General features: G+C 42.2%; 2 protein-coding genes across 4 annotated transcripts in view; both read right to left on the bottom strand.

The window, feature by feature from the left end:
* Positions 1-18,520, bottom strand: part of rnf123 (ring finger protein 123) — a 95,269-nt gene extending 76,749 nt beyond the window's left edge. The window contains exons 1-24 of one of the 3 annotated variants that reach the window (XM_020703375.2): positions 18,327-18,520; positions 18,134-18,249; positions 16,762-16,873; positions 16,530-16,614; positions 13,751-13,830; positions 12,868-12,965; positions 12,732-12,786; positions 11,423-11,508; positions 11,174-11,260; positions 11,025-11,092; positions 10,296-10,421; positions 9,776-9,890; positions 9,594-9,698; positions 8,645-8,770; positions 8,080-8,172; positions 7,938-8,011; positions 7,736-7,853; positions 6,674-6,773; positions 6,505-6,566; positions 6,283-6,354; positions 6,086-6,206; positions 5,435-5,536; positions 2,349-2,449; positions 8-200 (exon numbers count right to left, since the gene is read on the bottom strand). In XM_020703375.2, the coding sequence (XP_020559034.1) occupies positions 8-200; positions 2,349-2,449; positions 5,435-5,536; positions 6,086-6,206; positions 6,283-6,354; positions 6,505-6,566; positions 6,674-6,773; positions 7,736-7,853; positions 7,938-8,011; positions 8,080-8,172; positions 8,645-8,770; positions 9,594-9,698; positions 9,776-9,890; positions 10,296-10,421; positions 11,025-11,092; positions 11,174-11,260; positions 11,423-11,508; positions 12,732-12,786; positions 12,868-12,965; positions 13,751-13,830; positions 16,530-16,614; positions 16,762-16,843 (2,149 nt within the window). In that variant the 5' untranslated portion in view covers positions 16,844-16,873; positions 18,134-18,249; positions 18,327-18,520. The remainder of the gene's footprint in view (positions 1-7; positions 201-2,348; positions 2,450-5,434; positions 5,537-6,085; positions 6,207-6,282; positions 6,355-6,504; positions 6,567-6,673; positions 6,774-7,735; positions 7,854-7,937; positions 8,012-8,079; positions 8,173-8,644; positions 8,771-9,593; positions 9,699-9,775; positions 9,891-10,295; positions 10,422-11,024; positions 11,093-11,173; positions 11,261-11,422; positions 11,509-12,731; positions 12,787-12,867; positions 12,966-13,750; positions 13,831-16,529; positions 16,615-16,761; positions 16,874-18,133; positions 18,250-18,326) is intronic. The other 2 variants (XM_011475239.3, XM_023955090.1) reach the window with 2 other exon arrangements.
* Positions 18,521-19,062: 542 nt separating this feature from the next.
* Positions 19,063-26,911, bottom strand: aldh4a1 (aldehyde dehydrogenase 4 family member A1). Its single transcript, XM_020703376.2, has 15 exons — positions 26,769-26,911; positions 24,495-24,588; positions 24,333-24,425; positions 24,212-24,259; positions 23,950-24,105; positions 23,659-23,808; positions 22,922-22,996; positions 22,265-22,452; positions 22,118-22,191; positions 21,845-22,041; positions 21,651-21,698; positions 21,417-21,569; positions 20,799-20,920; positions 20,519-20,637; positions 19,063-19,773 (listed from the first exon to the last, which is right to left on the bottom strand). Exons 1-15 carry the CDS (start codon positions 26,807-26,809, stop codon positions 19,661-19,663), a joined length of 1,671 nt encoding a protein of 556 aa, XP_020559035.1. The 5' UTR covers positions 26,810-26,911; the 3' UTR covers positions 19,063-19,660.

The following is a 26,911-nucleotide window of genomic DNA, read 5'->3' as shown; positions in this document are numbered from 1 at the left end:
CACTCACTGTCTTCCTCAGTGCGCTGCTCCACCGGCAGGCTTCGCACTTTGACCTTCTCTGGTTGGGCCAGCGGCCGTCGGGGCATCATCAGGCTGACGGCCGCGGTGCTCAGAAACCGATTGGCCCGGCCTGGAGTGGGAGAACTCAGCCAGCTGGGCCTCACCAGAGTGCTCCCCATACCTGCTGCACCAAAAGGCCTCTGTTGGAGAAAACAGATCATCAAGCTCAACTGAGGCACAACTGAATGAACTTTATTAGTACATGACAATCTCTGTCAAAGTTCTTTTACTAGGCAAAGATTAAAATTTAGAGAGAAAAAAAACACGTAGGGGATGTGTGATTTGTGGCCCTGCGACAGATTGGCAACCTGCCCAGGGTGTCCCCTGCCTTTGCCCCCAGTGACAAGGATAGGCTCCAGCAGCCCAGTGATCCAAAAGGGACAAAAATGTGTTTAGGACAGGAGTTGGGAACATATGGCTCGGGAGCCATATCTGGCTCTTTTGATGGCCACATCTGGCTTGCAGACAAATCTTTAATTATAAAAAAACAAGTTTAATTAGACCAGTCCTTCTCAGGCGCGATGCGATACGCAGTAGTAGCGGTAATTGGAGAAAAAAAATCTGCGCCACTATCGGTTTACTATTATCTGTTATATCACAGAGTTTGTACCAGCCGTAAACCTGCGAATTGCCGTCCCTGCAGCTGCGTTCCTGTCTCTGACAAGGAGCTGCAAATGTGCGAGAAGGGAAAGGGGAGGGATAGTGGGCTCAGGCAGCAAGGTGAAACGGCGCACTGATTGTCAAAACTTAGAACACCCTGTCCGTCTCATACCACACTGCAGCGTGTGAGTATTGCTGTACTGACAATGTTTGGCTCCACGTCTGCATGTGAGCAGTCTGTCTCACATCTAAAGACCATTCTGACCAACCTACGATCACGTTTAACGGATGGAAGTCTCAACGTTTAACGGATGGAAGTCTCAAGGTTTAACGGATAGAAGTCTCGTTTTACGGATGGAAGTCTCAACGTTTAACGGATGGAAGTCTCGTTTTACGGATGGAAGTCTCAACGTTTAACGGATGGAAGTCTCGTTTTACGGATGGAAGTCTCAACGTTTAACGGATGGAAGTCTCGTTTTACGGATGGAAGTCTCAACGTTTAACGGATGGAAGTCTCGTTTTACGGATGGAAGTCTCAACGTTTAACGGATGGAAGTCTCGTTTTACGGATGGAAGTCTCAACGTTTAACGGATGGAAGTCTCGTTTTACGGATGGAAGTCTCAACGTTTAACGGATAGAAGTCTCGTTTTACGGATGGAAGTCTCAACGTTTAACGGATGGAAGTCTCGTTTTACGGATGGAAGTCTCAACGTTTAACGGATGGAAGTCTCGTTTTACGGATGGAAGTCTCAACGTTTAACGGAGGGAAGTCTCAACGCCTGCATGAAGCTTAAACTCATCACGTATCAACCAGACAAGACCATCAGCAAAACCATGCAGCACCAGAAGTCGCATTAATGCTAAGAAATCATCATTTATTAGCAACAGCATAATGAAGCGTCCCTTTCCCACACTGAGGCACAGAGACTTAACCTCTTTTTTTTAGGTTCTTTATTCTGGTTACTGTAGGCCGTAACCAACGCCGTACAACTTATTCAGCAACTCCTGAATCTCTCCCGTCTGGAACACTCCCCCCAACGTTTTATTCCCCCGCTCCCGCACCAGCCCTCCTATTTTACTTATTCTGCCCATAGCTGAACCCTATTGGTCCAAACTCCCCAACGACAGGCTGAGCGACAGAACTGAGGGCCAATCAGCATCTCTGCTTGATGTGTTCAATGAAGTCCGGAACTTAGAACGCAACCCAACAGCCGCCCAATTCAACTCAGTCCGCTACAATAACAATGGTATTAAAAAGAATCCACAGACTTATTGATGATGAATGAATGAATGAATGAATGAATGAATGAATGAATGAATAAAAACTGTTAGAACAAGAAAAAATAAATAAAAACCCACTGTTATTATAAAAAGCCTATTGAAAATAATAGACTAAGATTTGATTAAAAATGGTAAGGTTAAAGCAGATTTGGGATAAAACGTAAGGCCCAGGTCCTCAGTGTTCTCGTTTGACCTGAAAACAACAGCAGAAGATGCTTTGAAGATCTTCAAACTTCAAAGCATCTAATGAAACACAATCTGCCTAAAACGACAGCTGCTGCCTCAAAACTTCAACAATTTTACTGCAACTTTATTGGATTTTACACAAAGCACTGAAGCACAGGTGATGCTGCATCAGTCATCCAATCATGAACTTTCCACCACAGTTTTCCTGACTCCTGCTCACCTGGGCTGCTCCGCTCTCCTCGTCCTCGTCCAGATCGTCCATGGATGCAGCCTGGATCTCTGCAGGGTCGATGAGGATGTTGGCCTTACTGGCCAAATCATCTGGTTGACAAAAAGGAGAAACATAATCACACATCTGTGACACTATGAGGAACACGTGGAGATTATTTCAACCAAAACACCACAACCTTTAATTTGTTGTTTTATTCTCTGTGATTATGTTCATCTCAAAGGTCAAACAAATGTCTTTGCTTTCTTAATCACCTTCTAGCATCTTCTCAGTTCATCATGACTCTTTATTTTGTCTTTCTGTCATTTAGCGCAAAAAGTTCCGAACTGGACTTTAGCGTGGAGCTAAAATAAAGCGTCTGTTCTGACCCTTCAAATTTCCATTTCAAATATTTGATATGCTTGATTACAGAACGAGTTTTCACATATTTAGTGATTCAAGCTGAAGGAAGACTGACATCAGTGCATTAAACGTATTGCTATTTTGATAAATTAACAAAAAAGTCAATTTCTCCCTCAAAATGAAGGGAAAATACAAAATATATGTTAATTTTATGAATCAATTACAGATTTTTAAAATAAATACTCATAAGAATTCATAGAATTGATGTTTTGAGATCCGGTCTAAAAGCCATCAGTAATCACAGAGCATCTGTTGGTTCTCCATGTTTGGAGATATCTGCCCTTTCTGTGTTTTTAATGAGTATTTCTGAGAAAATAAAGGCGTGTGGGTGATTGATCTGCATAACCATTAATCCCACCTCCCCATCTAAAGATAACATAAGCCCCGCCTCAATAGCTTTAAATAGTCTGTCTTTTTCTAGTATTTATCATCTGCTAATGACTTTCAGCAGTTCCTTCACTCAAAGTCTGAGAAACGGACAGATTTGTACGCTTCTTTAAATAAACACAAGGCAATGCTGAACTGATTATGAGTTCCAGTTAGAGTCCCACTCCAATCCTCTTCTGATCTATTTTCAAAGCATTCCCAGTGGTCTTTTAATTATGATTTTGCTGTTTTTAGGCATAATCAAAAAACCTGTATTGTTTTTTAGATGATTTTTCTTTATACATGTCCATCATCAGAAAAACGCCACAAATCATATGAAAAAAAAAAAAAAACTTTTTCATCAGAGTGGGTGTTTATGTTCAGATAGAAATTTGCTTCTCTGCCCCCACTTTTTGATCTGCCCAGCTGTATCTGGGCAGAATCAAAAAGATGACAGACAGAAACAAGGCGGGGAATTCTTTACAGCTTCCGCGTGTTCATGATCAGGTGTTTGACAGGTTTAACAGACGTTAATTCTGCTGACTGTTGGATCTGAAGAGCTTACTTCCTGGTTCTTTTCTGCATTTAACAGAATTCAGAACAGATCCAAGTCTGGATTAAAAAAAAACTCTGCAAGTCTTGAGCAGAGGATTCAAGGACATTCAAGTAGATGTTAGAATAAACACATTAACCATGCGGAAGCTTTCAAACATGGAGTTCCTCTCCTAGATTTATCAGAGAAACAGCCTTAATTTTTAAGGAAAGTCACGTCTGTTATCTATTTCAGAGCATGTTGAAAGCAGGAAAAGCAGCAGTGCCCTCTGTTGGACTCTGTGCAGATTCTTTTTCTAACATTTAGCACAGATGTTACAGAGGTTTAGAAAGGGCTTAGAAAAAAATCATCAGATGTTTTGGGCTGTTTCATGGTTCTGTCCTCTAAAAAGTCCTCTATATTCCAAATTATTGCAGTTGGTGGTATAGCATCCTGTTTCTCCTAAGATAGCATCTTCTGAGCCAGTGCCCAATTACAAGCCAGAGAAGATATCACATGTTAAATAAAGAAAGGAATTATTGGGATGAACCTTTACCGAAAGAAGTGTCAGCCCATAAATTGGATTATGTGGATTTATAGATTTTGTTTCTTCGAATATTTTATTGTGAACATATTCCCAATCTACCACTGAATTCCTTTTTGGTTGTTCTTTGGCTGTAGGATCAGTCAGTTTTCCTTGCAGAGAGGTTATTCTTACGCAAATTTACCTTGTTAACATGCAGCGGTCTCATTCATAAAACTCCACTTTCAATCTAAAATATGGGATACAGCCAAATTTTAAAAATATTCAAACACTACCAAATATTCTAATTAATAAAAATGTAGCGCAGAGATGTGTAGCACAGTTTGTTGATGTGAGTCATCTCTGATTTATGAATAGAAAATTTGAATCGCAAATTTATCGTCATCAGAATTTCAGCCTGCGTGATACACGTATCGCAAAAAAGGCCGGAAACTGCGATAAATAGGGTTACTTTAAACTTTTACACCCATGCTAAAACAATCTCATGACAGCTAGGAGCATTTAAAGAATCAAATAGAGTTCTTCACGCAAAAGATCAATTGGATGGACCCCGTTCACGTCGTTGACCAATCGAACGAAGCCCTTTATGTTAGATGATCGCCTCCTATGTAGACGAGGGAGATTTGAAGTCAAATTTAAGCTATGTTGACTTTTGTTTAAATAAAACTGTTTCCAGGAAATGGATATGATCTATTTGTTGTTTTAATTTTTGCCATTTGTTCATGTATGCCAAGTCATATTGGGTCATTTTCTGCAAGTATTGATGGTGCAGCAGCTTTTATGAATGAGGTGTGTTTTATAATATTTCTGAGATTTTCTGTCTTTTGTGGTTTGTTTATCCCTTTGACTTTTTAGTTAAGTTTAACCCTCAGAACAAAACAGCTTTGCACCGATATGCAAAACTTTACAGTTGTAAAGTTTAGTGTTACTTACTGCTGAATGAATGTTACACAATCAGCTTAAATGTGCTCATTCTGACATTAGAAAGAGCGGCTTTGTGCTGTTATGCAACACTTTACGTTCAATAAGTGTTGCATTTTGGTGCAAAGGTGAAGAGAAAACCTGCTTTTCTCTGCGTCCAATCGGCTGATTCATGCTGATCGTTGAATGGTCACAAAGTTAGGATAGGTCAAGGAGGTGTCGCCACGACAACTCTAGTGTTAAAAGGTTAATGATTCTGGTTTTAACTAAATGCTAAAATCACAATAGAATTAAAAAACTTCTACTGCAAACCTTTGAGAGTCTTCTTCAGGTGGGACAGAAGTCCTCCAAGTCTCTGGAGGTCAAAGTAGTCCACCTTTCCATTGTAGAAGAGCTGAGGAGGGACGTAAGCATCTGCAGAGGAAGAGAAGAAAAAAGATTATCAGAAACATCACAAAGTTCATTCATTCAGACGGCTGTGTCACAAGCTCTTAGTAATAAATATGGAATGTTGTTTTGAGAATGCCTCAGGAGTCATACACTTACCGAATGATCAGACTTCAAATTTAATTACAGCAGTTCCCTTCTGTATTAAGAAAAACCACTAGCCAGGAATAATTAAAAACTGCGTGTCTAACTCAACAAAGGGAATAGTCTGCAGTGTCTTTGAAATCCAACAGAGAAGTGAGGCAGAGAAACACTTCAGATCAACAATTTGAGTCTTGTGTGGGTCATTCTGAATCGCAATAACCTAATCGTGCATCGTGAGCGGCGACAGCAGCAGAACCAAGCAGAGATGCTCTGACTCAGCAGTCTCTTTCTTCTCCAGCTCCCCAGGAAGATGCTGCATTTTTTCTTTCATTTCCTCGGTTGTGCCTCAAGATCTTTCTGTTTGTTTCTCGATGATACTGGAGCAGCAGAAAGTAGCAGCGACGGAGAAAAACCCCAACAGCAGAAGCTTACCTTCACTGCTCAGGCTGCTCGGAGACTTCCTGCAGGCTTCGTTCCAGCAGGATCTCACCGCCGTGATGAGGCGATGCAGGAAACACACCATGTACTCGGGGGGACACAGCGCAGTGGGGTGCTGCTCACACACAAACGCACAAGCTCAGGATTGCGCTCTAAGGTTGTCTGAGCCACAAACTGCAGCTCGTCCTTACCCCTCTGTTGCTGGCGTTCTCCTGGAGAAACTTCCTGAACTTGTTGAGGAAAATGTACCGGGAAGCCTCCCCCTGCAGAATGAAGTAAAGTAAAGGATTGTGGGTATGTAAAGGATTTTAAAAGGTTCAGGAAGATGCCAACTGTGCAGCTGAAGCAGGACTGAACCTGCATGAATGAACATTTGCCCCTAAAGAATATGCAGACACAAATAGTGTTTGTACCGTGGTTTTGTCCTTGTTGTTGAGCAGCAGCCTCAAAATCTGAATCTGCAGCTCCTCCACCACTGACAGAGAACAGAGGAGGGATGAGACCAGCAGCAGAAGAAGAAGCTTCAGAGTAAAGAGCTGAGCCTGCAGTCTGACAGTGTGAAGCAAAAGATTGAGATCGCACCTTCGATCCTCTTCTTCAGCCTCTGGCAGCCTCTCTCATAAGCTCGCCGCCTCAGCCGCTCGTCTGCGCTCTCATCTTTGGGTTCGCGCTCGTCTTTACCCTGAAAAGCAGAACACATCACGCTATAAGAAATACATATTTTATAATCCAACCAAGCAGCATATTGAGGACTGAAAAGCAGAGAAAAGTCATTTTAGTTGTGAAAACCCTCTTCTGATCCTTTTGAACAGTTTTATCACAATAAAATGTTTATTTTCAAATTTTCAACCTTCTAGAAAACAGCACCTTTAGAGGGGTTCTGCTTGTACTTGTGACTTTTCCTCCTTTGATGTTTTCTTTAAATAAAGCTTTTTTTATGACAAGTGTTTCAGAGGCTTCAGTAAAGAGCTTCAGCCTTGACTGTATAAGAGAACTGGACTGTATGACTCCTCCCCCTCCTGTTCCAAACAGGAAGTACCTGCTGGCTCCAAGCCAAAATCCCATAAGGTTCTATTGAGAAATAAACCATTTTTCTTCTTGATCTGCTATATTTTTTAACATGTTCATACTAATCCTTATTTTTGTCATGAAATTGTTCTTTCTTGCAAGTTATTGAAGTTATGAACTGACCAATCAGATGCATCAATTAAAGTATATGGTCTCACGTTGAATGTTCGAAACACAGAAACACAGATTCACACACTTTTAAATAGTAGGGGAATAGACTTTCAACAGGCTCACTCCTGATTGGCTAGAGTGGTTGTGAAGCATTGACTAAGATCGACTCGAACCAATCACTGCTTACTGACATCGTCTGGCTCCAACATTGGTGGCGACCTTATTGCGAAAAGATGGCGATTTCATTGACTTCATTTGGTTGGAGCAGGAAGTGAGCCATTTTCTATGGGTGACATCACACTCACTCGGTCCAGTTCTCATATAGTCAATGGTTTCAGCCCTCTGCCTGTGAATGAAGGTAACCTCGAGGCAGCAGCTTCAGTCTGCTGATAAGTAGTCTTTTATCTGACAACAGGAGAGGTGGCTTCACTAATGTCTGCTGTCAGGGTTGTTTCTCTGCCTCACCTCTTTGTCAAAATGCGTGGGCCACCAGGTGGTGGGGATGAGCTCCTCGAGCCCCGCCTCCTTCACTCTGAGAGGGGTCTTGATATAGAAGAAGACGACGGACCGCAGCACGTCAAACGTAGCAGTAGGTTAAGGGGACAACAGTGAGTTTTACAGGCTCAGGCTGAGTGTCAGTTGAGGCAGAGCAGCAGCTAAAGGATATAAGACATTGTTGAGCAGATACTTCCTAGACTTCTCGTGCCGAAGGATGGCCGTGGTCAAACGCAGGTAGTGGATCTGAAACAGATGAGTCGTTATCAGCCTGTGAGTGCCAAATTATGAGCGGGACAGATGGTGAGTCTCACCTGGAAACCCAGGTCCGGGATGATCGGGGAGAAGCGGTACGCGCGCAGCAGAGACATCATCAGCTGCTTCAGACATTCGTTCACCTCGTGGTCCTACAGAGAAGAAATGACACACGATGAGCTTCAACCTGAGGAAGAAGCATCAACAGAGCCTGCTTTGTGTAGACCTACAGTTGTGAGAAAATGCTTTTTGCACTTTTATCTCTTGTAAACTACAAGTGCCATCTATTGTCCAATTTTTATATAACAGCGCGACCTTGCTTGAAACTAAATGGTGAAACCCATTGGGTTAGAGGGGCTCCAAATAAGGTAAAAACTTACTCCAGTAAAGTTGCTTATTTGAGTTTGAATAGGGAGCAAAAAAGGGTTTTTAAAGAAAATCTAAGATGGCATCATTCTGAAGTGCAACAAATGTTTCAGGGGCTTCAAATGCCAGGTAAAAAAAAATTGATTTGAAAATGAATCCAAATGACAGGTGTTATGTGATTAAATCATCTTGACTTGGCTGCTGGGCTTTTAAAATGCAAAGCTTTGGACTTTGTGGTGTAATGAATTGTCAGTTCACCTCCATCAGCAGCCAGAAGAGGTCGAGCAGCTGCTGGATGAGCGGGTGTTCGTCCACAGAGCCGCCCCCCTCCAGGATCCCCAACAGGAAGTTCATCAGGACGTCCTCCACGAGGTAGACTTTACACTGCAGATCCACAAACGCAACATGTCCCACAGCTAGTTCAAAGAAAGGGTTCCCATGCTGACTTAATCTGCACCAGAGCAACAGCGACCCCTGCTGTGGGAGGAATGTTTCTAAAATGGATAATCATCTGCTCTGATTGGAGATTTATTTTAAACAAAACAAACAAGAAATGCAGGAAAATATGTTTTAAAACAAACAAAAATTTGTTTGAAACATAAACAACATAAACTTTCAAGACTCTTCAAAATGGAAAATCTTCTAAGGAATATGAATTTGTGCTTTTTTTAAATTTGTTTTATGTGACTACATAACGTTTAAGCAATAAATCAGAAATGTTAATTTGCTTACTAAGTACTTTTAACTAGCAGTGTCAATCACAATTTGAACTTTCATTCAATCAAAAATTATATTTCGTAAACAGAAAATTAGCTGCAAGGACTTGAATGTAGAAAAAACAGAAGCTGATACCAGAAGGAATCGAGATAAACACATCTAACAAAGAGGCTCACATCTGACTGACTGATGATGGAGACTTTTTATTATCCCTTGTGCTATCCTAGGCACTATAACATTGGAAGTTGGGTCATCTAGACCCACTAGACAGTGCGCTGAACCTTTTTTCTTCAATGATTTGTGATATTTACTGGTGTCCATGGATTACATGAAATATTTCCACCTTTATCCACCATTGTCATGGTAGGGAGAACAGGTTAATGGTCATCTTGACCCCATAGGATAACACAAGGGTTAACTTTTCAGATTTATAAATCTAGAGCCCATGCCCTTAGTTCTTATGAAAACAGACTAGGTGGATTCTTCTCACCATGAGAGGAGCAAAGTGGTTGAAGATGTGAGCCAGGGTGACCAGCACGGTGGGTTCCCCGTGGAGCTTCCACATGGCGCAGCCCTTCTCCAGCAGCTTCTCCTCCTGCAGCCGAGACCCCTCTTATAAATAGAGAACCTGGAACAGGTGCTAATGACTCGCTTTGCCGCCTCGGCTCTTACCTGGGTGTCGATGGAGGTGGACAGGACGTTCTTGATGAAGCCCAGAAGTTTGTGTGCCTTGGTCAGGTCAGCAGTGGGGGGATCCTGCAAGGGCAAGTAACCTTCTACGGGGTACGTGGGTCACGAGCAGGTTAAAGAAAAACTCTTTCTGGTTCCTGGAGACGTGTTCAGATTTGATCGGGTCACAAAGCAGCTGAACCTTTCTTCTCCTACGATCACACAAATTTCACTAAATCCATGAATCTGCCTTTCATATAATGTTGTCATGGTTACCAGTGACCAATTTCCGCCAATGGAGCTGCAGAAAAATATAAGGTGGTCCTCGCCTGAATACAAATATGTGCGATTAGCTTTTACCATGGCAACATAAATGCCTGGTAAGCATAACATTCTAAAATGTACTATCCTGTACACATTTATCATCAATTTTGCGCTGCGAGCAGCTCCAGTTGCATTAAGAAACAAATACGTGTTATGGAGTTGTAAAGATGGCAGCTAAATCTCAGAATTAAGAGGATATCTGAGCGGCCTGCTGCCAAAGTTAAAGGCCACCGACTCTTTGAAGGAGAGGCTGATGGCGGGGAAGTAAGCAATGCCAGGACCCATCTTGATGTTGGTGAAGGCCGTCCCCAAAGACTGCCCATTCCTGAAGACACAGAGAAAGAACAAGTTAAAGGGCATTCCTGAAGGACAGAGGAACCAAGACTTTGTTAGAAAACGAATTCAATCGATCAAAACAAACTTTAATTAGCTATTGCTAAATCATTCTTTAAGTTCACTGATAAAAAAAAATCAATGAACTGGAAAACTACATGTCCCACCATGTTAGCTTCAGATGCAGCACCTTCCTTATGTTTATTTGTAGAAGCCGATAAATCTTGTTTTCCAGTAAATCAGGGACTGAAACAGTTCACTGAAGTAGACAATGTAGTAGAGACAAGTAGTAGTTTAAGACATTTCATCTGATACAGAAAAGAACCTCCTTAGCTTCCTGTCTCAGTGTACAAACATGTTGTGTGTGTGTGTGTGTGTGTGTGTGTGTGTGTGTGTGTGTGTGTGTGTGTGTCTGTGTCTGTGTCTGTGTCTGTGTCTGTGTGTGTGTGTGAACCCGTGACCTGTTTTAATGGGTTCACTGCCTTTACCCCAAAACAGCCGGAGTAAACCTACTCAGGATGTAATTGATGAAGCTCCGCCCACTGTCCTGTCAGAGACATGTTCTGCTTTAAAGTCACCATGAGCTGGAACTTACAGGCAGAACGTGATGGTTCCTTCATCCAGGTCGATGAGACAGTTGACGATGTCTCCGGCTGCCCATGACTGCGCACACACAAACACACACAAACCCAGAGTCAGCATTTGCTGGATCCTCAGCTGCACGCAGCTCAGGAGTCCGTTCACCTTCCCGTAGTTGGTGGTTGTCACGTTCCACTTCCTCACTCTGTTTCCATCGTAGGCGTATGAGTCTGGAGTGTCGCCCACACCCTCCTGAAAAAACACACAATCCTTTGCATAGGCTCTGGTTCTTGCTAAATTATCTTCATCAGACCTGTAATTTTCATTCTCAAGAACAGTGCTTCATGCTTGAATGTAAATCCATATTTTGCATCCGAAGAGAACGTCATTAGTTATGTGCATGCATGTGTTTACCTCCTGATTGAAGCGACAGTTCAAAGTACACCAGCCGATCTGCATCAGACCCTGAGAGGAGATCAGAACCTCGTAGGCCCATTTCCCTGCAAGCAGACACACAGAACCCGTTGAGCCTAAAGGTCCCGTTCAGTCACAAGAGACAAACAGCTGATGTCGATGCTCAGCATTTCGTGAAACCAAACTGAGCTGTGCAGTCTCTACAAGCAGCTTCGATTTTTAACGTTCTTCTTTGAGACTCTGCAGATGCTCAGAGGCCGGCCGTGTGAACGCATAAGAAAGATGCATGTGCGCCACGTTTCATGCACACAGTAGAGTACAAATATGCCTAGATTAGCGCACGCTACAAAGTAATCTCAAAAAGCTATGTTACCAAGAACATAACATAAAGCCTTACATTTGCCATTTCGAAATAAAAACAAAACTAAACTCACCTTTAATCTTACATTGGGTTGTTTTGAATTCTCTAAAGTCAAGATGAAGTTGAAACAAAACATAAGAGACTCCTACACAAACTTTTTTATCAGACTTTTTCTGCATATTTTGAAACTACAGCACTTTCTTTGTTTAAAACCATAAAGACATTAAAACATTACTGAGTTCTAAGGTGGGAGGAGCACAGGTATGAAAATGAAACCTGACAAACTGAAAGTTTCAATCAAAGTAATGAAGCGGACCCTGAGCCTGCTGCAGGTTCTGAGGAGAAAGCAGCTGTTAGGAGGAGACAAGGAGACATTTGGGTTTGTTTGTCATTTAAATGATGTTTCATTCTGACTTATAGAATGCGAGAATGCAGCTGCAGATGTGTTTTTTCTTTTCTTTTTGTATGTAGAAAGTCACATGTAAAGTGAGTTTTCTGGACACATAAGTCATCCAGATGTTCTCAGAAAACATTTGCAAAGATGAGTCATTTCTCTCCTCATTCTAGCTCCTGCCTGCTGGGATCTCTTCCCCAAAGGCCCACTCCAATCACATTTTGATCTATTTTGGAAAGATTCCAAGTGGTCTTTTAATTACTATTATGCCGTTTAAAGTCAAAATCTAAAAAACTGGTTTTTTGTGTTGTTTTCTAAAGAAATTCTCAGACGCAGTTAGAGCCGCTACACTCATTTTCCAACACATGGAGATGAAGGAAAAGAGCGTCTTCATCACAACAATTGCTTGTACGCACGTTTGGTTTGTTTCCGCATGAAAGCTGCATGATTCTTCGTACATGAGGCCCCTGAGCCTTTCAGCAAACACTTGGGGTTCTACAGCTTGTCCTCGCAGAGATCATGGTGTTCCAGAACTGCATCTACATCAAACTCACCCTTGTAGACACACGTAGTCGCCCTGATGGAGCTGAAGTTGCTGTGGCCGATCACCTGAAGAACCAGAACATTTTCACTCAGAAGTGTGACCCAGGCGCATGCAGGAGTCTGTGCCAATCGTACAATAAGTCTCACCCCTAGCAAGTCGTCGTCCACAAACAGAAGGCCTTCAAAGCCGCTGGTGTGATCCAGAACCACAGGCTGAGGGCCCACACGCCCGTCCACCTGCTGATCTGCACACAAAGATGCGTTCAGACACCACCGGAACTCCACAATGTCTACGCTTGACGTGCACGTCTTAACGTCGAAATTAGATTTTCTCATTTGCAAAATCTCATTAAGGAAACTGACCACATGAACGGAGACTCTTTCTTTGAGAGTTTTACCGAAAATGTTCACCCTATGTCAGATATGCATCCCGTCTTCCCGCTTTAATTGGTTCACAAATCCAAACAAACAAAAAAAAACATAACATTCATGTTGTTTTTAGTGAAAGCTAATGCGTAACATAACTTTGATTTGTTGGTTTTGAATCCATCTGCGGAAAATGAACAAAAGCATGACTTTTTTTCCCCTATCATCAGACCAACTCAAGCTTATGAGACAAAGGGGAGCTGTTTACTGAAACATACATGTTGAAAAAATACGTCTGAGTATGGATTCAGATGCTTTCAAAATGTCTAGGACTTGACTTACAATTTTCAAATAGAGACTGTTTAAAGATCTGTTTGTTCAAAACGCCACTTGGCTCGTGCCCTTTTCATTAAATAAGCCGGGAATCACCATAGCAACCAGAGTTTCAATGGTTTCATCCTCTAAAAGACAACTAATATTCAAACTGGTGGAGAAGAAAACCTTAATATTTTTATTTTTCATGGATGGATAACAAACAACAATAGGAAAATATTTCAGAATTTTATGTTGAAAGCTGTCATTTTTACTGTATATTCAGAGTGACACTCAGTTAAATTGAGAGTTGCAGCTCTTGGTTTTCTGGGTTAAGCTGCTGAGTTTTTACCTGTGCCGTCTTCTGCAGGCTCTTCTTCCGACAGCAGCCGGTCCAGGTGAGCACCAAGATCCTGGAAACCCAGAGGCTTCCTGCAAGTTCAACAGACACAGAGAAACCACAAAGTAGGATGGATCTCATGTGATTTTAATGTTCACATGATCAGATGAAAGTATTAATAAGGCATATTGCATCACTGGAACACTGAAGTACAATCACCAAAGGCACACTACAGTGATGTGAACTGGCAGAACCAAAGTTCTGTCAGCTGTCACTACACCTCAGTAAGAGGAGAAAAAAAAAATAAACTGCTTTAAGACACAGACGCCAGCTAACTATACTATACAATGAACCCAAATTAAAGGAAAAATCTGTAACTGGTCCCTGAAGGCACTAAAGCTTGATTAGGAAAAAAAGGATATGCTCAAATCAATTTAAAAAACAGTTGCCAAGTTCAATGCTTAAGCTAAAAAAAACAGAATAACAGTGAAGAGCGACAGAAATGGTTCAATACCTGTTAAAACTGATTAAAACAGACAGAAAGTGTTCTTTATTATGAAGTGTTTAAGAAATATTTGAATCTTAAGGAAAATCATAAAGTCAAATTATATTTTGGCCACAATTCAAAACAAATATATTCAATTTTACTGATACATAAAAAATGCCTTCAATAACAAGCCTGGAAAGGAAATCTTCCTAAAATCATAAAACAAATCAAAGGTAACAAAAGGGAAACCAAAGCAAATGAAAACTTAAAAGATGTTGAAATAATGAAAAACCAAAGTTAAGTGTACAGGTTAAAACAGCAGGGATTTTTTGGCTGATGAAACTCATAAAAAGTTCAGCTCTGTGGCTTTAAAGCAGAGAGACATTCTTAACAAAACCTGCAGTCTGCAAGAAGAACTGCGGCTCAGTATCACTGTCTGACTAAAGAATCCATTTCATGCTAATGCACCGTTTGATTTCTTTAATTCCAATCCAAGAAAAAAACAGCGGATGTTTTGTCAGTGTGGATGCTTGTTCACACAGACACTTCACAGAGAGCGCAGCTGCTGGGATGAAGATGAGAAGACAGGACTGAGCTGCTGCTTCAGCTGCTTCTGTCAGCTGGACTTAGAGAAGTGAAGATCTAAAACCAGACTGATCTGGATGGAGGACAGGAAACCAGAGACCTGTTTTGAAAACTGCCTCGACTGGAAACTAAAGACGTCGAGCCTTTTCTTTTTAGCGTGTCAAAGGCTTACCCCACACCTCTTTCACGTTCTGACTCCACTTCTCGCCGTTGGCGAGACGTTTCTGAAAGTTTGTCTGTTTTTTGTTTTGTTTGCTTCTCTGTGAAATCCCTGCTGACAGAACTGCATAGTGGGTCTAAGTATAGAGCTGGTGAGGGAAATGTGACCCTGCTAGGCTTAGAGATTGGAGATGGAAACAGAAATCCAGTCAAAACACACACTCACACACACAAACACTTGGAGGCAACCCTAGACTTCCATTAGGAGCTCAGAACTGAACCCAAGAGAACAAGATTTACTGTACTTTCCTCTAATTAATCATCTTTGATTTAAACAAATTCATGCCATGTCATCAATGCTGACATGATAAAATGTCTGAAAGGTCATTGGCCCGTAACTTTTCTTTAGGCCATGGACCAGTGACAATACTTTCCCCAACAGGCATGTACGACCCTGAAGTGGGCGTGCCATTTTTCTTTTTTGCTTCCAGTTTCCCTTCACTTTAAACCTTTGAGTGTAAAGTTTATCTTAATCCTCTGTGAAATATCTGCAGTTTGTTTTAAACTTTATTTGTTCTCTAGATTTCCATTAAAATGTGATAAAGACTTTCTTTTAACCCATAACTGTGAAAGAAGAAGCTAAAAATCAGACGCCAAATTCAGACTCATCTGAAGCCTCATATTTTTTAAACATATTCATAAATGTAAATCCATGTTTTGCCGTTTGTAAAGCTGCAGTCAAATGTTATAAGTATTTAAAATAAATATTTAGGAGAGATCTATAAATATTTAATTATAAAAATAAAATTCACTTTAAAGTAAATATTTAGCTTGCTAACTAAATATTTAGTTAGTAAATGTAACATTTATCAATACGTGAATTAAATGGTGAAAATATGCATTTGAAAAATGAAACCCGTGTTGCTGTTTTTTCCTAAAATGCTGTTAATGTTTAACTCAGCAGCTTTACAAACAGCACCCCAAATAAATCCACCATTTGAAGAACTATTAGCAGCGTCCTCGACAGCGACAACTGTCACAATAATTCAATATTTGGAATAAAGACACCTGGTTTTGTTCAATGTTAACTTTCTTTTATTTTGAAATCAAAGACTCTTCTTCTGTTTCCTCGTTGGCTCTTTTCTGCAAAAAGAAACTTTTCGAATATATTTGTTTTTTGTTAACTTTGCTAGCTTGGGGGTTTTCACTTTAGCAGTCAGCGCAGACACTTTAAGAAAGCAGTGGATGCATTTTTAACACGTGACCGAGCGACTTGACATGCCTCGATAATGAGTTGGATGTGGTGAAGAGAATTCAGTAGATTTCCAAAATAAATCTTTGTTTAGAGACAGACCGGTAACTGGTACGCAGCCCGGGGGTTGGGGACCACTTTGACAGGGGATGCACTAAGTTTTGCTAAAAAATGAGATTCTGATATAAGGCGATACCAGTGTTTGAATTTTAAACTTTTAATTTCCTAAAAATGAAGATCTGGCAGAGACTTTCTCCTTAAGAGTAAAAGATACTCTAGAAATGCTGATGAAAAGCAGGTATGGGTACCTGAGCGTGGCTGGAGCAGCTCCAGGTTTGGCAGAAGGAAAGACGTGATGCAGATAATCGCTGAGCAGCTTCTCGTTCACGATACCTACAGGAAGGAAGGAAGACCTGAACACACAGTTGTACATCTGAGATTGTGCATGTATGAAGATGATGAGAGAGCAGGAATTTGAAAAATGATCTAATCCCTGTTGCCTTGATGCTACCACTCCCCGCCCACTTGCTGCTGGCGTACCGGTGGTTCTGGGTTTGTCCGTGTCCGAAGCCAGCCGGTAGTTCCGGCGCGTCAGAGCGGTTCCTCCCCCCCTCGTGGTCATTCTGTCAGTTGGGGTCCACTGACCTGTTCACTGGTGACAGAAAAGAACTGCTTGGACTTAAAAAATCTTTAGAAAGTAAAATACTCCTTCAAAAGGACAGGAAAGAAAGAAACTGCAAGAACAGGAACCTTTTTAAAGTTGAAAACACAGAGATACATTTGACAGCAACTGAGTTTTGATGCATTATAACATATTTAATAGTTTGAAGAGCTTTTAAAAAATCATTTTGCTGTCTTTCTTTAAGTCCTTTTGTGCATGACTTCCTCAGAGATGCTGACATCCATGTCCTGAGATGGATAAGTCCTTTATTATAACCTTATAGACCAACGCCATTCATCTTTTCATCACAGAGGTCTTTTAATTATTGTCCCCATATTGAACCAAAATTAAAAAAAACCTGTGTCAGCCAGATACCAGCTCAGACGAGGAAAATGAGGACATCTACAAGAACATGCATCAGAATGGAGCGGAGCAGGGAGCCTGTGGTCTGCCCATCATACTTCTTACGTCACAAATGTGATCTTTTTCAAAGGGCAATATTTCGTCCGCTCCTGATTCGCTCACACCGATTTGAATAAAGAAGTACTCAGAAATGCAATCTAAAACTTAATTTTCTTTACAAGTGTCCTCCATCGTGACAAAAACGCCACAAAAACAAGTTAGAAACATCAAAAACACAAATGTCATCGGAGTAGGTGTTTAACATTAACATCCACAATGTCAGAACCTTACTGTTAACATGCAGCAGTGACATGTTAACAAAATGTATTCTATTGATTTGGATTGATTTGAGTTTTGCTTTTAAAAGAATAAATCGATTTATGTAATCTATAGATGAATCCTCTTTACTTTTTTTTCTCTTTCAGTTAATCTGGTTTGTCATTTTTGGAAGAAGAACAAGCATGAAGCTTGTTTTCGTCCTGCAGCTTTGGGTGAGCATCTCTCACTGATGGAAGAGACATGGGATGTTTTAGGAGAAAAGATTGTAGAAAATGGATCTGAAAGCCTAGATTTGAATGTCAAGGCTTATGATTCATTGACGTGTGGGGAAAGTTACACCTATGACGTGTTTATCTCCCACATCTGATGGACCGTGAAGATGACAGGCAGCTAAAAACATTGGCAGATGTTCGGGTTGTTTTTTTGACATACAGGTGGTAAGCAGACTGTCAAACATGCTGCTGAGACTAAAATCAGAGTAATCGAGTAGTATATTTCTAAAATGTTGTCACGTGACGTAGCCATTGACAACAATGACCCGTCCCGGTTGCTAACACTGCAACTACTAGCCCTTGGCGGAGCACAGCCACCGGTCTTATGTCCACAGCTCACCACGGAGCTCAGATGGATGACATTCACGTCACGTCACAGCCCAGCCAAACCCGGCCCGGTCTGGTCAGGTTTAGCTGCGAACGAGCAGCCGGTTACAGCGGTGTAACTAAACAAGCAGGCTAACAGCTGCGGGTGACCGCTGCTAACTTACAGCGGCCCACAAACGGCGCGCCCCGCCGTCCGAACACAGAGCTGTGCTGCTGCCGCCGCTCACCGCCGCCCTGTCCGTGAATCAGGCAAATGAAGATGAGAGCAGCCGTGGTTCGGAGCAGAAGGTCCAATAACACTCCAAGCAGTCAACGCCTCACATCTACGGGGAGCTGCGAGGGTCAAACCCCCAACATTAAAATCTCGTCAGAGAAAACAACGCGAGAATAGAGAAAGTGTTATTAGAAACACACACAAAATTGGAAAACTGTTAAAGACGTTTCCAACCTATTTTAATCAAATTAAGTGTGTTTACGGTACACATTTGCTGACCCTTGGCTCATGAAAGTGCTAAACTACAGTTAAAAACAAATCAATAAACAAAAATACAGAAACTGTCACTAAAGTGGTCTACTTGATTAGGCAATAAAGCTGACCAGGTTATGGATTTTCAGTCAGCATTTTCTTCAAAAAGTTAAAAAAGTTGGTTTATTTTTATTTATTTTATGCCTATGGTAAATCAATTTCCCTTGTCGTAGGGTCAATAAAAGCTTCATCTATTTGTGGCCTCATGGTCTATTATTTTAGATCTTAGTGGTGCATTTAAGTCAATTGATCTTTTTATTACATAGACAAAAAACATTCATTGAAACAGAAATTATTTTTAATAAAGTATGAGCATCCAGGCATGTCTCTCAACCAAAACCTTCCTGAAAGGATCAAAGAAACTGAGAATAAAGCACAGCTTGTAAGAATAGTAATTTATTGCTAAAAATGATCTTAAAGGCTGATGTAGGCACACTCAGCTGCAGACATTCAAGTACAAGTGTTTTTGAGAACAGGCTGGTCTTAACACCAAATATCTGCAGGACAAACACAGACCCTCGTAACACCGGATCCAACATCAACTATAGTTTAATGAGCCCTCTTCTTTTTTCTCTCACAGCTCTGGTAATATATTGAAGATCTTCGATCTAAGGCTCTGTTTTCACACACTCAGTTAATGTCGGTTTTTATTTATTTGTTATTTCTACAATTCTATAAGTAGATCGACTTTGTTTTCACAGAGAACAAATCAAACAGAAGACGGGTGTTCTGGAAGTTTCAGCTGAATGAGCTCCAGTGGATTTCATCCAGAGATCAGGCTATCTGATCAGCTGAAGAAAAAGGAACATGGATGGCGCCTTCCAAGTCAGGACGGGGGGAGGATTTGAACTTGGAGTTTAACGACAAATAGGATGGAAGTTGAGCTCCAGGAGGACGGTAATGTCACAGTCAGTGCAGAGAGGGACCCACTGGGAAGGAGGAAGAGGATGGATGGATGGATTGACAGAGACCTCAGCCCATGTAGGGGTACTTCCAGTCTCTGAGGGGGACGTGCGTCTGCTTCACCACCTGAGGAGACGTCCACCTTAGGACGTAATGAGGACCTCCAGGTTTGTCGTTGGTGCCTAGAAGAAAAAATATCAATGAACCAGTTTGCTGCCATCAGCCTCAGATTGGATTAGCATTTTCAGGACAGTTCTGCACCAACCACAGTCTCCCTTTAAAGATCTGTCCAGTCAACTACATTAATCAGGAAATATTTATACACTCGTCTTTTTTTTTTCATATTCATGCTGGGACAATAACAGCTGATTTCCCAAATCACTTTCAAGCCCTTTCAAGCGGAATTCATGCTTTTTCACAATGCCACTGCAGTTTATAAAATTACATTCTTTCTAATTCTCTACCAGGTTATTTGTGTTTCCATCAAATACCCGAAATATATTATAGTGTTTTATCTAAAGCATTTTTTTTAAAACCTAAGTTGTTAACCGGTTCCCTATTTTTAGATAGAGTTTTCAGCTCCTGCAATAAAACCGCAATCATCACCGTCTTATTAACAAACTATAAAATGTATTGAACCCCAATGATGAGACTTGTTAAGATAAACGGAGAACAACTCCTCAAATTTTAGCTCAAAACAAACAGTGGATTGACGGTAAATGATTTATTAATGTGAAGTTGTAATCAGAAATGTCAAGAAAATGCTAGAAAAGCTGTTTGTTCCTTAAGTCAGATGAACTGCCAACATTATCATCAGTTACTTTTACGATTCTGTCTAGCTGAAGAAACTGCTGCAGACATGGAGCGATGAATGTGAGATGAGGTACTCTGAGATCTAAGGAGATCCTGAAGCAAAGGCGCTCTCACCTGAAGCTCTGGCGCCTCCAAACGGCTGCTGAGCCACGACGGAGCCGGTGGATTTGTCGTTCACATAGTAGTTTCCTGCAGCGTTTCTCAAAACTTTGGCCGCCTCATCAATCACCTTCCTGTAGAAAGGCCAAAAATAGACATTTGTAAAAACAGAATAAGCAGTCAAACACAGTAAAACAGCATTAGGAGGAGTCAGACCTCAGAGGAATCAATGTTCATTTGGCTCTCGACCCTTTTGAACATGAATGGAAACACCCTTTTCACATTAAAGACTCACTTATCATGGGCGAAAACGGCGCCCGTCAGCGCGTACGGCGATGTGCGGTCAATTAGCTGCAGCACCTCCTGGTACTTCTTATCAGGATAGACATAAACCGAAAGGACGGGGCCGAAGATCTCCTGCAAACGCAACCAGCACCATCATCATCATCAGGAGAGGATGAAGACAAAGAGGAGGAGCTACAAACTGTGGGTATGATCACAAGCATTATAAACCTTTAATCTTCATATCTGGCAGTTTGAAAACTGCCTTAAAAATCCCAGAAAAATTTTATATAAAACTGAATATTCTTATTTTTAGGAAAATCATATAATCAATAAAAAATGTTTGAAAAAAACCTGAGATAAACAAAAACAATTTCCTTAAAAGAGGTATGAAGAAAATGAATTAAAAGATTATTAATATGATTCAGTGTAAATATTAAAGAGATATTTTATGTTTAATCGTGAGAGAAGCCATGAAGCTCGTTAGCTCAACATTCAGATCGAGAACTTCCCATAGAGTTTAGATTAAAGTTCATAAATGTAGGTTTGATTTCCGGCATGATGATTCCATCTGCACTAAAGTTCTAGTTAAATAAACTTCATCTGGACTCAGAAGTGGACCGGTCCAGACCTCACTCATGATGGGGTCTTGGGGATCTTTGGTTTCAACAATTGTCGGCTCTACAAAGTAACCCTTCCGGTCATCACAGTTTCCGCCTGCAATGATGCTCAGGTTTGGGGAGGTCTTGGCGTGGTTGAGCCATCGGCTGATTCGAGCGAAGGACTGGAAGAGGACGGCAAGGTCAGAGAAACGTTGATACACACCAAGGGGGAGGATGGGCTTTCATCAGGACGAGAGGCTTACCTTATCATCGATCACAGCAGAGAAGAAGGTGCTGAAGTCCTCCACTGGCTGAGGAACAGAAAACATCATCGGTTTCACAGAAAACTAAACAAACGTCTCCACCCAGAAGGCAGAAATGACAGTCCAGCTGCAAATGAACACAGGTAGCCTGGTAGGTGGATGCTGTGCCACATATATGCTCCTCATGGACTCACATCTCCCACTTTGATGCTCTTGTGGACATCCAGCAGCTGCTGCCGGATCTGTGGCCACAAGCTGTCGGGGACGTACATCCTGGAGCACGCCGAACACTTCTGGCCTCCGTACTCGAAAGCTGAGCGGATCGTCCCCATCACCACGCTCTGGACGTCCGCAGATGTGTGCACGAAGTGGAAGTTCTTCCCACCGCACTCTGACCACACAGACAATGTGCTGCGCATCACACACAACAGACGGAGGACGAATGAAGATGCCGAGGCTGTGCTCACCTCCGGCGAGCCGAGGGAACGTCCTGTAGATGTCCAGGTTCTGCGCCACCTGCTTCCACAGACGCTTGAATGTCCTGCAGGATGAAAAGGAACATCAGCGGCGTTTCAGAGGACGCAGACCCAAAAAAAAGCAGGATAGGTCCTTACGGTACGCTGCCGGTAAAGTTGATCCCCGCCAGGTGCTCTGATGAGGTGACAGCATCCCCGAACACGGGACCGTCAGCAGGAAGGAACTGGATGATGTGGGGGGGCAGGCCGCACTCCCGCAAAACTTTGTAGACGGCGTAACTCGCAGACACAGCGGTGTCACTGGGTTTCCACAGAACCACGTTCCCCTAAGAGCAGAGGAACACAAATATCGCATATTTAACTGTTTTTATTCGCACCTTTTAATGATGGTTTTGTGGTTATGTTTGTCAATAGTGTCTCTATTCAATTAAAATCATTTAACATCCTGCATTTAATGTGGGATTTTGGGATGTATTTTTGGGGAATTTTTGTTTATGTGTTGACCCTGCGACAGACTGGCGACCTGTCCAGGGTGTCCCCTGCCTTCGCCCATAAGTGGCCGGGATAGGCTCCAGCAGCCCCGTGACCCCGAAAGGGAACAAACGGATGAAGATGAATCATGAATGAATGTTTATTTGTTTTTTAGTAATACATTTTCCTGATTCTATTCTGATGACCATTTGCTCCAAAAGAATGCAGTTTCTTCTAGGAATGTCAACATGTGCAAATAGTTCCAAATGGGAAACTCAAGAAAACAACTGCAGAACACACAGTGAGGAAAAAAAAGGCACTCACCATCATGGCCGGGGTACCTGCCAAGTTTCCACCGATGGCTGTGAAGTTAAAAGGCGCCACGGCTGCAACGAAGCCCTGCAGAAAAAAAGAACATTTTCAGAATGAAGCATCCATGTCTATTGTTAAACACTTTGCTCAACATGTCCTGATTCATAGGGATACATGTGGACATTTCTGCCTCCTGCTGCTTCAAAGCAAGCTGAAGTCTAAAGCTACGTTCATACTGGGCATGTGACGAGCGTTTTACTGCAAGTTCTAGAAGACACGTTTAGCCCTTGACGTTCATACTGGACAAGCGGTGAGGAACTGCTTCTTCTTCTACTGTTTACTAGCGCATGTCTACAGTTAGCTTGATGCAAAATGTCAAAGCAGTGCAAATCCTGTGAATCTTTCTCCAGGCTTTTCCTTTCCCAGCTCTATTCCAATATATGAAAGACTAGGTGTCATGTACTTCCAGCCGGGCACAAAACGCATTTATTATTTTCTCCTTCATGATCAATTTTCAAACAGTTGGGACTTTAAAGGGGAAGCCATCCATTCGTCACTACCAAATCCAAGACCAGGTTTAACTTTAAACCTGGCCCAAAAGCGGCCGTAGAAACCTGCATAGTTACGTGTGGACACGAGACTTTTAACCTAATTTTTATTGAAAGTGGTTGCTTGAATGCACGTTGCCAATGGCGATGTGAAAGTAGCTTTAGATTCCAGCCAGTGGGCGGGGCTCAGGTGCACTTCACCTCCAGGCCGCGGTACAGCATGGTGTTGGTGCTACCGTCTGCGTCCAGGGGCTGCTGCTTCTCCAGCTCGATGGCGTGTTTAGCATTGAACCGAAAGAAGTCGATGAGCTCTGCTGCGGCGTCGATCTCCGCCTGCACCACCGTCTTTCCCTGAACACAAATAGAGGCGGCAGGCTGTTAGGGCGGGAGTTCTGCTCGCGCTCAGATGTCCGGAACCTTCAGCTCTCGCTCAGACTGCTGTCATGGTGCTGGACTGACAGAGCCGACCCTGCAGTTCAAAAGAGCACGTACCTGTCCGATCATGGTGTTGGCCAGGATCTCCGCCCGTTTGGGTCCACTGATGACGTCGGCAGCCTTGAAGAAGACCTGGGCTCGGTCCTGAACTGGCTTCAGGTCCCACTCTTTCCTGGCTGCCACAGACGCGAGGATGGCCTTGTTGATTAGCTCCTGAAGTACAAGGAGGACAGATGTTTGAGAAGTTTCCCGTCTGAATGGGGGCAGAGATCCCAGCACGGCCAGGAGAGCTGCCTCACAAGCTTCAGGAGGAACTCACCTTGTCGGCGTAGCAGAACTTGGCCACCTTGTGTGAATGGTTGAAAGGCTTTGAAGAGAAACAGAGAACTGGTTGATTCACAGAGCTTCTCCACCATCATGTCTGAGTAGATTTCACTCACAGATAGCTGATATCTGATGTCTGCGGTCCACACATGTTCATCTCCAACCACACACGGAACCTCCTGCGTCCTCTCCTTCAGGCTGTCTAGGGCCTGCAAACACAAGGTCAGTTAGAGCCAGAATATGGAGGAAATATTCTGCATGGTTCTGGGAGTCAGGACCTTCAGCAGATCACTTCTCTCGGGACTCCCCTCCTTGAAGCCCAGGATGGGCTCGTTCTTCACCTCCACAGCTGCACAAGGGAATGTCTGGAACCTGTAGACACAAAGTGGTCACTTCCCTCCTCACCTCCTGGTGCTGTCAGCCCTCATCTGCCTGCGACACTAAAATCTGACCGTGTCAGATGACATCATGTGTAGCTTAACCAGTTTACCTAAAGGAGGTCACCTGTTATCTATACTTCCAGTCAAAGCAAACAAAAGTTTTCTCACTCTTTGAACGGCTCCCAGCCTCACACAAGTCATAGCTAAAAGTTCATTATAGTTACATTATTATGGGATGGCCACAGGACCTACGGTTTGGCAGCCATTTGGTGGCAAAGTGTGAAATTTGGCAAGTTTCATATTTTTGCACTCGTAGGAAAAGAACCGTTTTGTTCAAGCGATCTTGACTGAATTTCCCTCACGTCACCAGGTTAAGTCTACAACTGTAACTGGAGTTTCACTGACTGAATTCAGAAAAAGGCCGTCATCTTGAATTAAAAGACAAAAATCACTTTTGGGACCTTCTACAAACATAAAATCCTCTTAAAGTTTTCAATCTATCACTTCCTAACTCATCCATCATCATTGGGAAGCGACTTGGGACAAAATGTTGGAATTAGAAGTTTGTTGATTATGAACAGCTTTCGACTTTTGCCTCTTACTCGTTTACTTTTTATCCGCAGTATTGTGAAAAAGTGATGCATGAATCGATAGTTTGAGCTGAACGAAATGATATAAAACACAATGCAAACATATTAGAAATGTGGGCGTGGTTAACAAATACCCTCCGTTGCCAAGGAAATGCAAAAATGAATTTTTGCCAATTCCACTAAAAATCACATAGACATGTTCTCCTCTGCCACCCAATAATAAAATGGTTGCTATGGAGATAAAACTAACAGCAAAGCCATCTTTTTTTTTTTTAAAGTAATTTGTTACATGCAACTCTGACTAGGCTGGCAGGGGGAGAGGGGGCTGTAGTACAGTGAGGTTGGGTCATAAGGGGGCTGGTAGCGCCCGAGGGCCATACAACGCAACTCTTTAATTTTGTTTTTAAATTTCCTCAGATAGAACTTTATTAATGATATACATCCAAATTTTAACTTTACAAATATTGGTTTGATTTAGAAAAATAAACAAATTATAAATCTTATGACATATTTTAATTAAAAATAATTAAACCTTAAAAATAATGAAAAACCATTAAAAATAATTTCGTTTTTAGTTGTTAAAAATGTCCAAAGACCTAATGATGAATAAATGCTCAGTGCAGACAGCACATAAGCTTTAACACAAATCCAACATTCAGGATTATGGGTGGTTTTGATCTGTCGATTCCCACGGGACTGCAAACTGAGTCAGATCCTCCCAGTACATCCTCCTGACCCTCCTGCAGCTCACCCAAACGTTTCATCGCTCGTGAATGTTTAACTACAACAGTACGGACTGCATGAACCCAGGCTTGCAGCTGTGGTTGGACAGACCCAACTGCCTCTGGCCGACCCAAGCCTGTCTGCATGCTGAGTTAAGGCAGCAAAGCAAACAGATCAGAGCAGCAACAGTCAGACTCCAAGGTCTGAAGCAGCCAGTCAGGAAACCCAAGCTTTTAATCAATAACAATTGATCAGTCCTTCTTTAACCCAAACAAAGATCGGAAATTTACATGAACTCGTTTAACCTATCAGTATTTCAATTGGAATCTTCTTTAAAAATGTAAATAAATGTTTTATCTTTAAAATAATACTTGATTGCCTGCTAATCATTGGAGCTCTAGAATAATGATGTTGGTTGGTTCTGACCCAGATGTCAGAGCAGAGAGATCACCGGCTTATTAAAACATCTGAATTATTGCTGACAACTAGTGACAGCTAAGAGTTTAGTCTATGACAACCTAGAACCTGGTCCTTGTTTAGGTTCTGCAACAGAACCTACAGACACGTGAGGCTCATGTAAGCATGAGTATGTGTATGCTGTATGTGTACTATGAGAGCTGATTAACACAATTGTTGCTCTTCTTCATCTTTCAGTTGATCAAGTGTCATTATATAACACGTGTGGTGTTTACGCATGCGCACTTCGACACACTGGTTCTTGAAGACAGGCTGGCTAATAAATGTGATCTATGCTAAAGTTCACTGTCGGCCAGACAGAGGATTTTGTTAAAGACATGCGGAAGTCACTGAGCAGGTGATGGAGTCTCGTGACCGCTCAGGTCCGGTTCGGCTCTCTTACCCTCTCCATGACCGGAACACAGCCGACCTTACCCGGAGCATCTTCCCACCACAAACCACTGACACAAACGAAAGGCGAAACCTGTCAGCGCGAGCCTCGATGAGCCTCGAACACAGGTCAGAACCAGAACCAGACTAAGGACC

Source organism: Oryzias latipes, chromosome 5, assembly GCF_002234675.1.
Source record: "Oryzias latipes chromosome 5, ASM223467v1".
NCBI classification, from domain to species: domain Eukaryota; kingdom Metazoa; phylum Chordata; class Actinopteri; order Beloniformes; family Adrianichthyidae; genus Oryzias; species Oryzias latipes.
This window is presented reverse-complemented; position numbering and strand designations above follow the sequence as displayed.

Coding starts and splice junctions, on each gene's coding strand:
- aldh4a1 (XM_020703376.2), bottom strand. CDS start 26,809: ATGCTCCGGGTAAGGTCGGCTGTGTTCCGGTCATGGAGAGG. Junction 23,809..23,949: donor CCAACACCATGATCGGACAG/GTACGTGCTCTT, acceptor ATTTGTGTTCAG/GGAAAGACGGTGGTGCAGGC. Junction 22,997..23,658: donor TGCTGTACCGCGGCCTGGAG/GTGAAGTGCACC, acceptor TTTTTTCTGCAG/GGCTTCGTTGCAGCCGTGGC.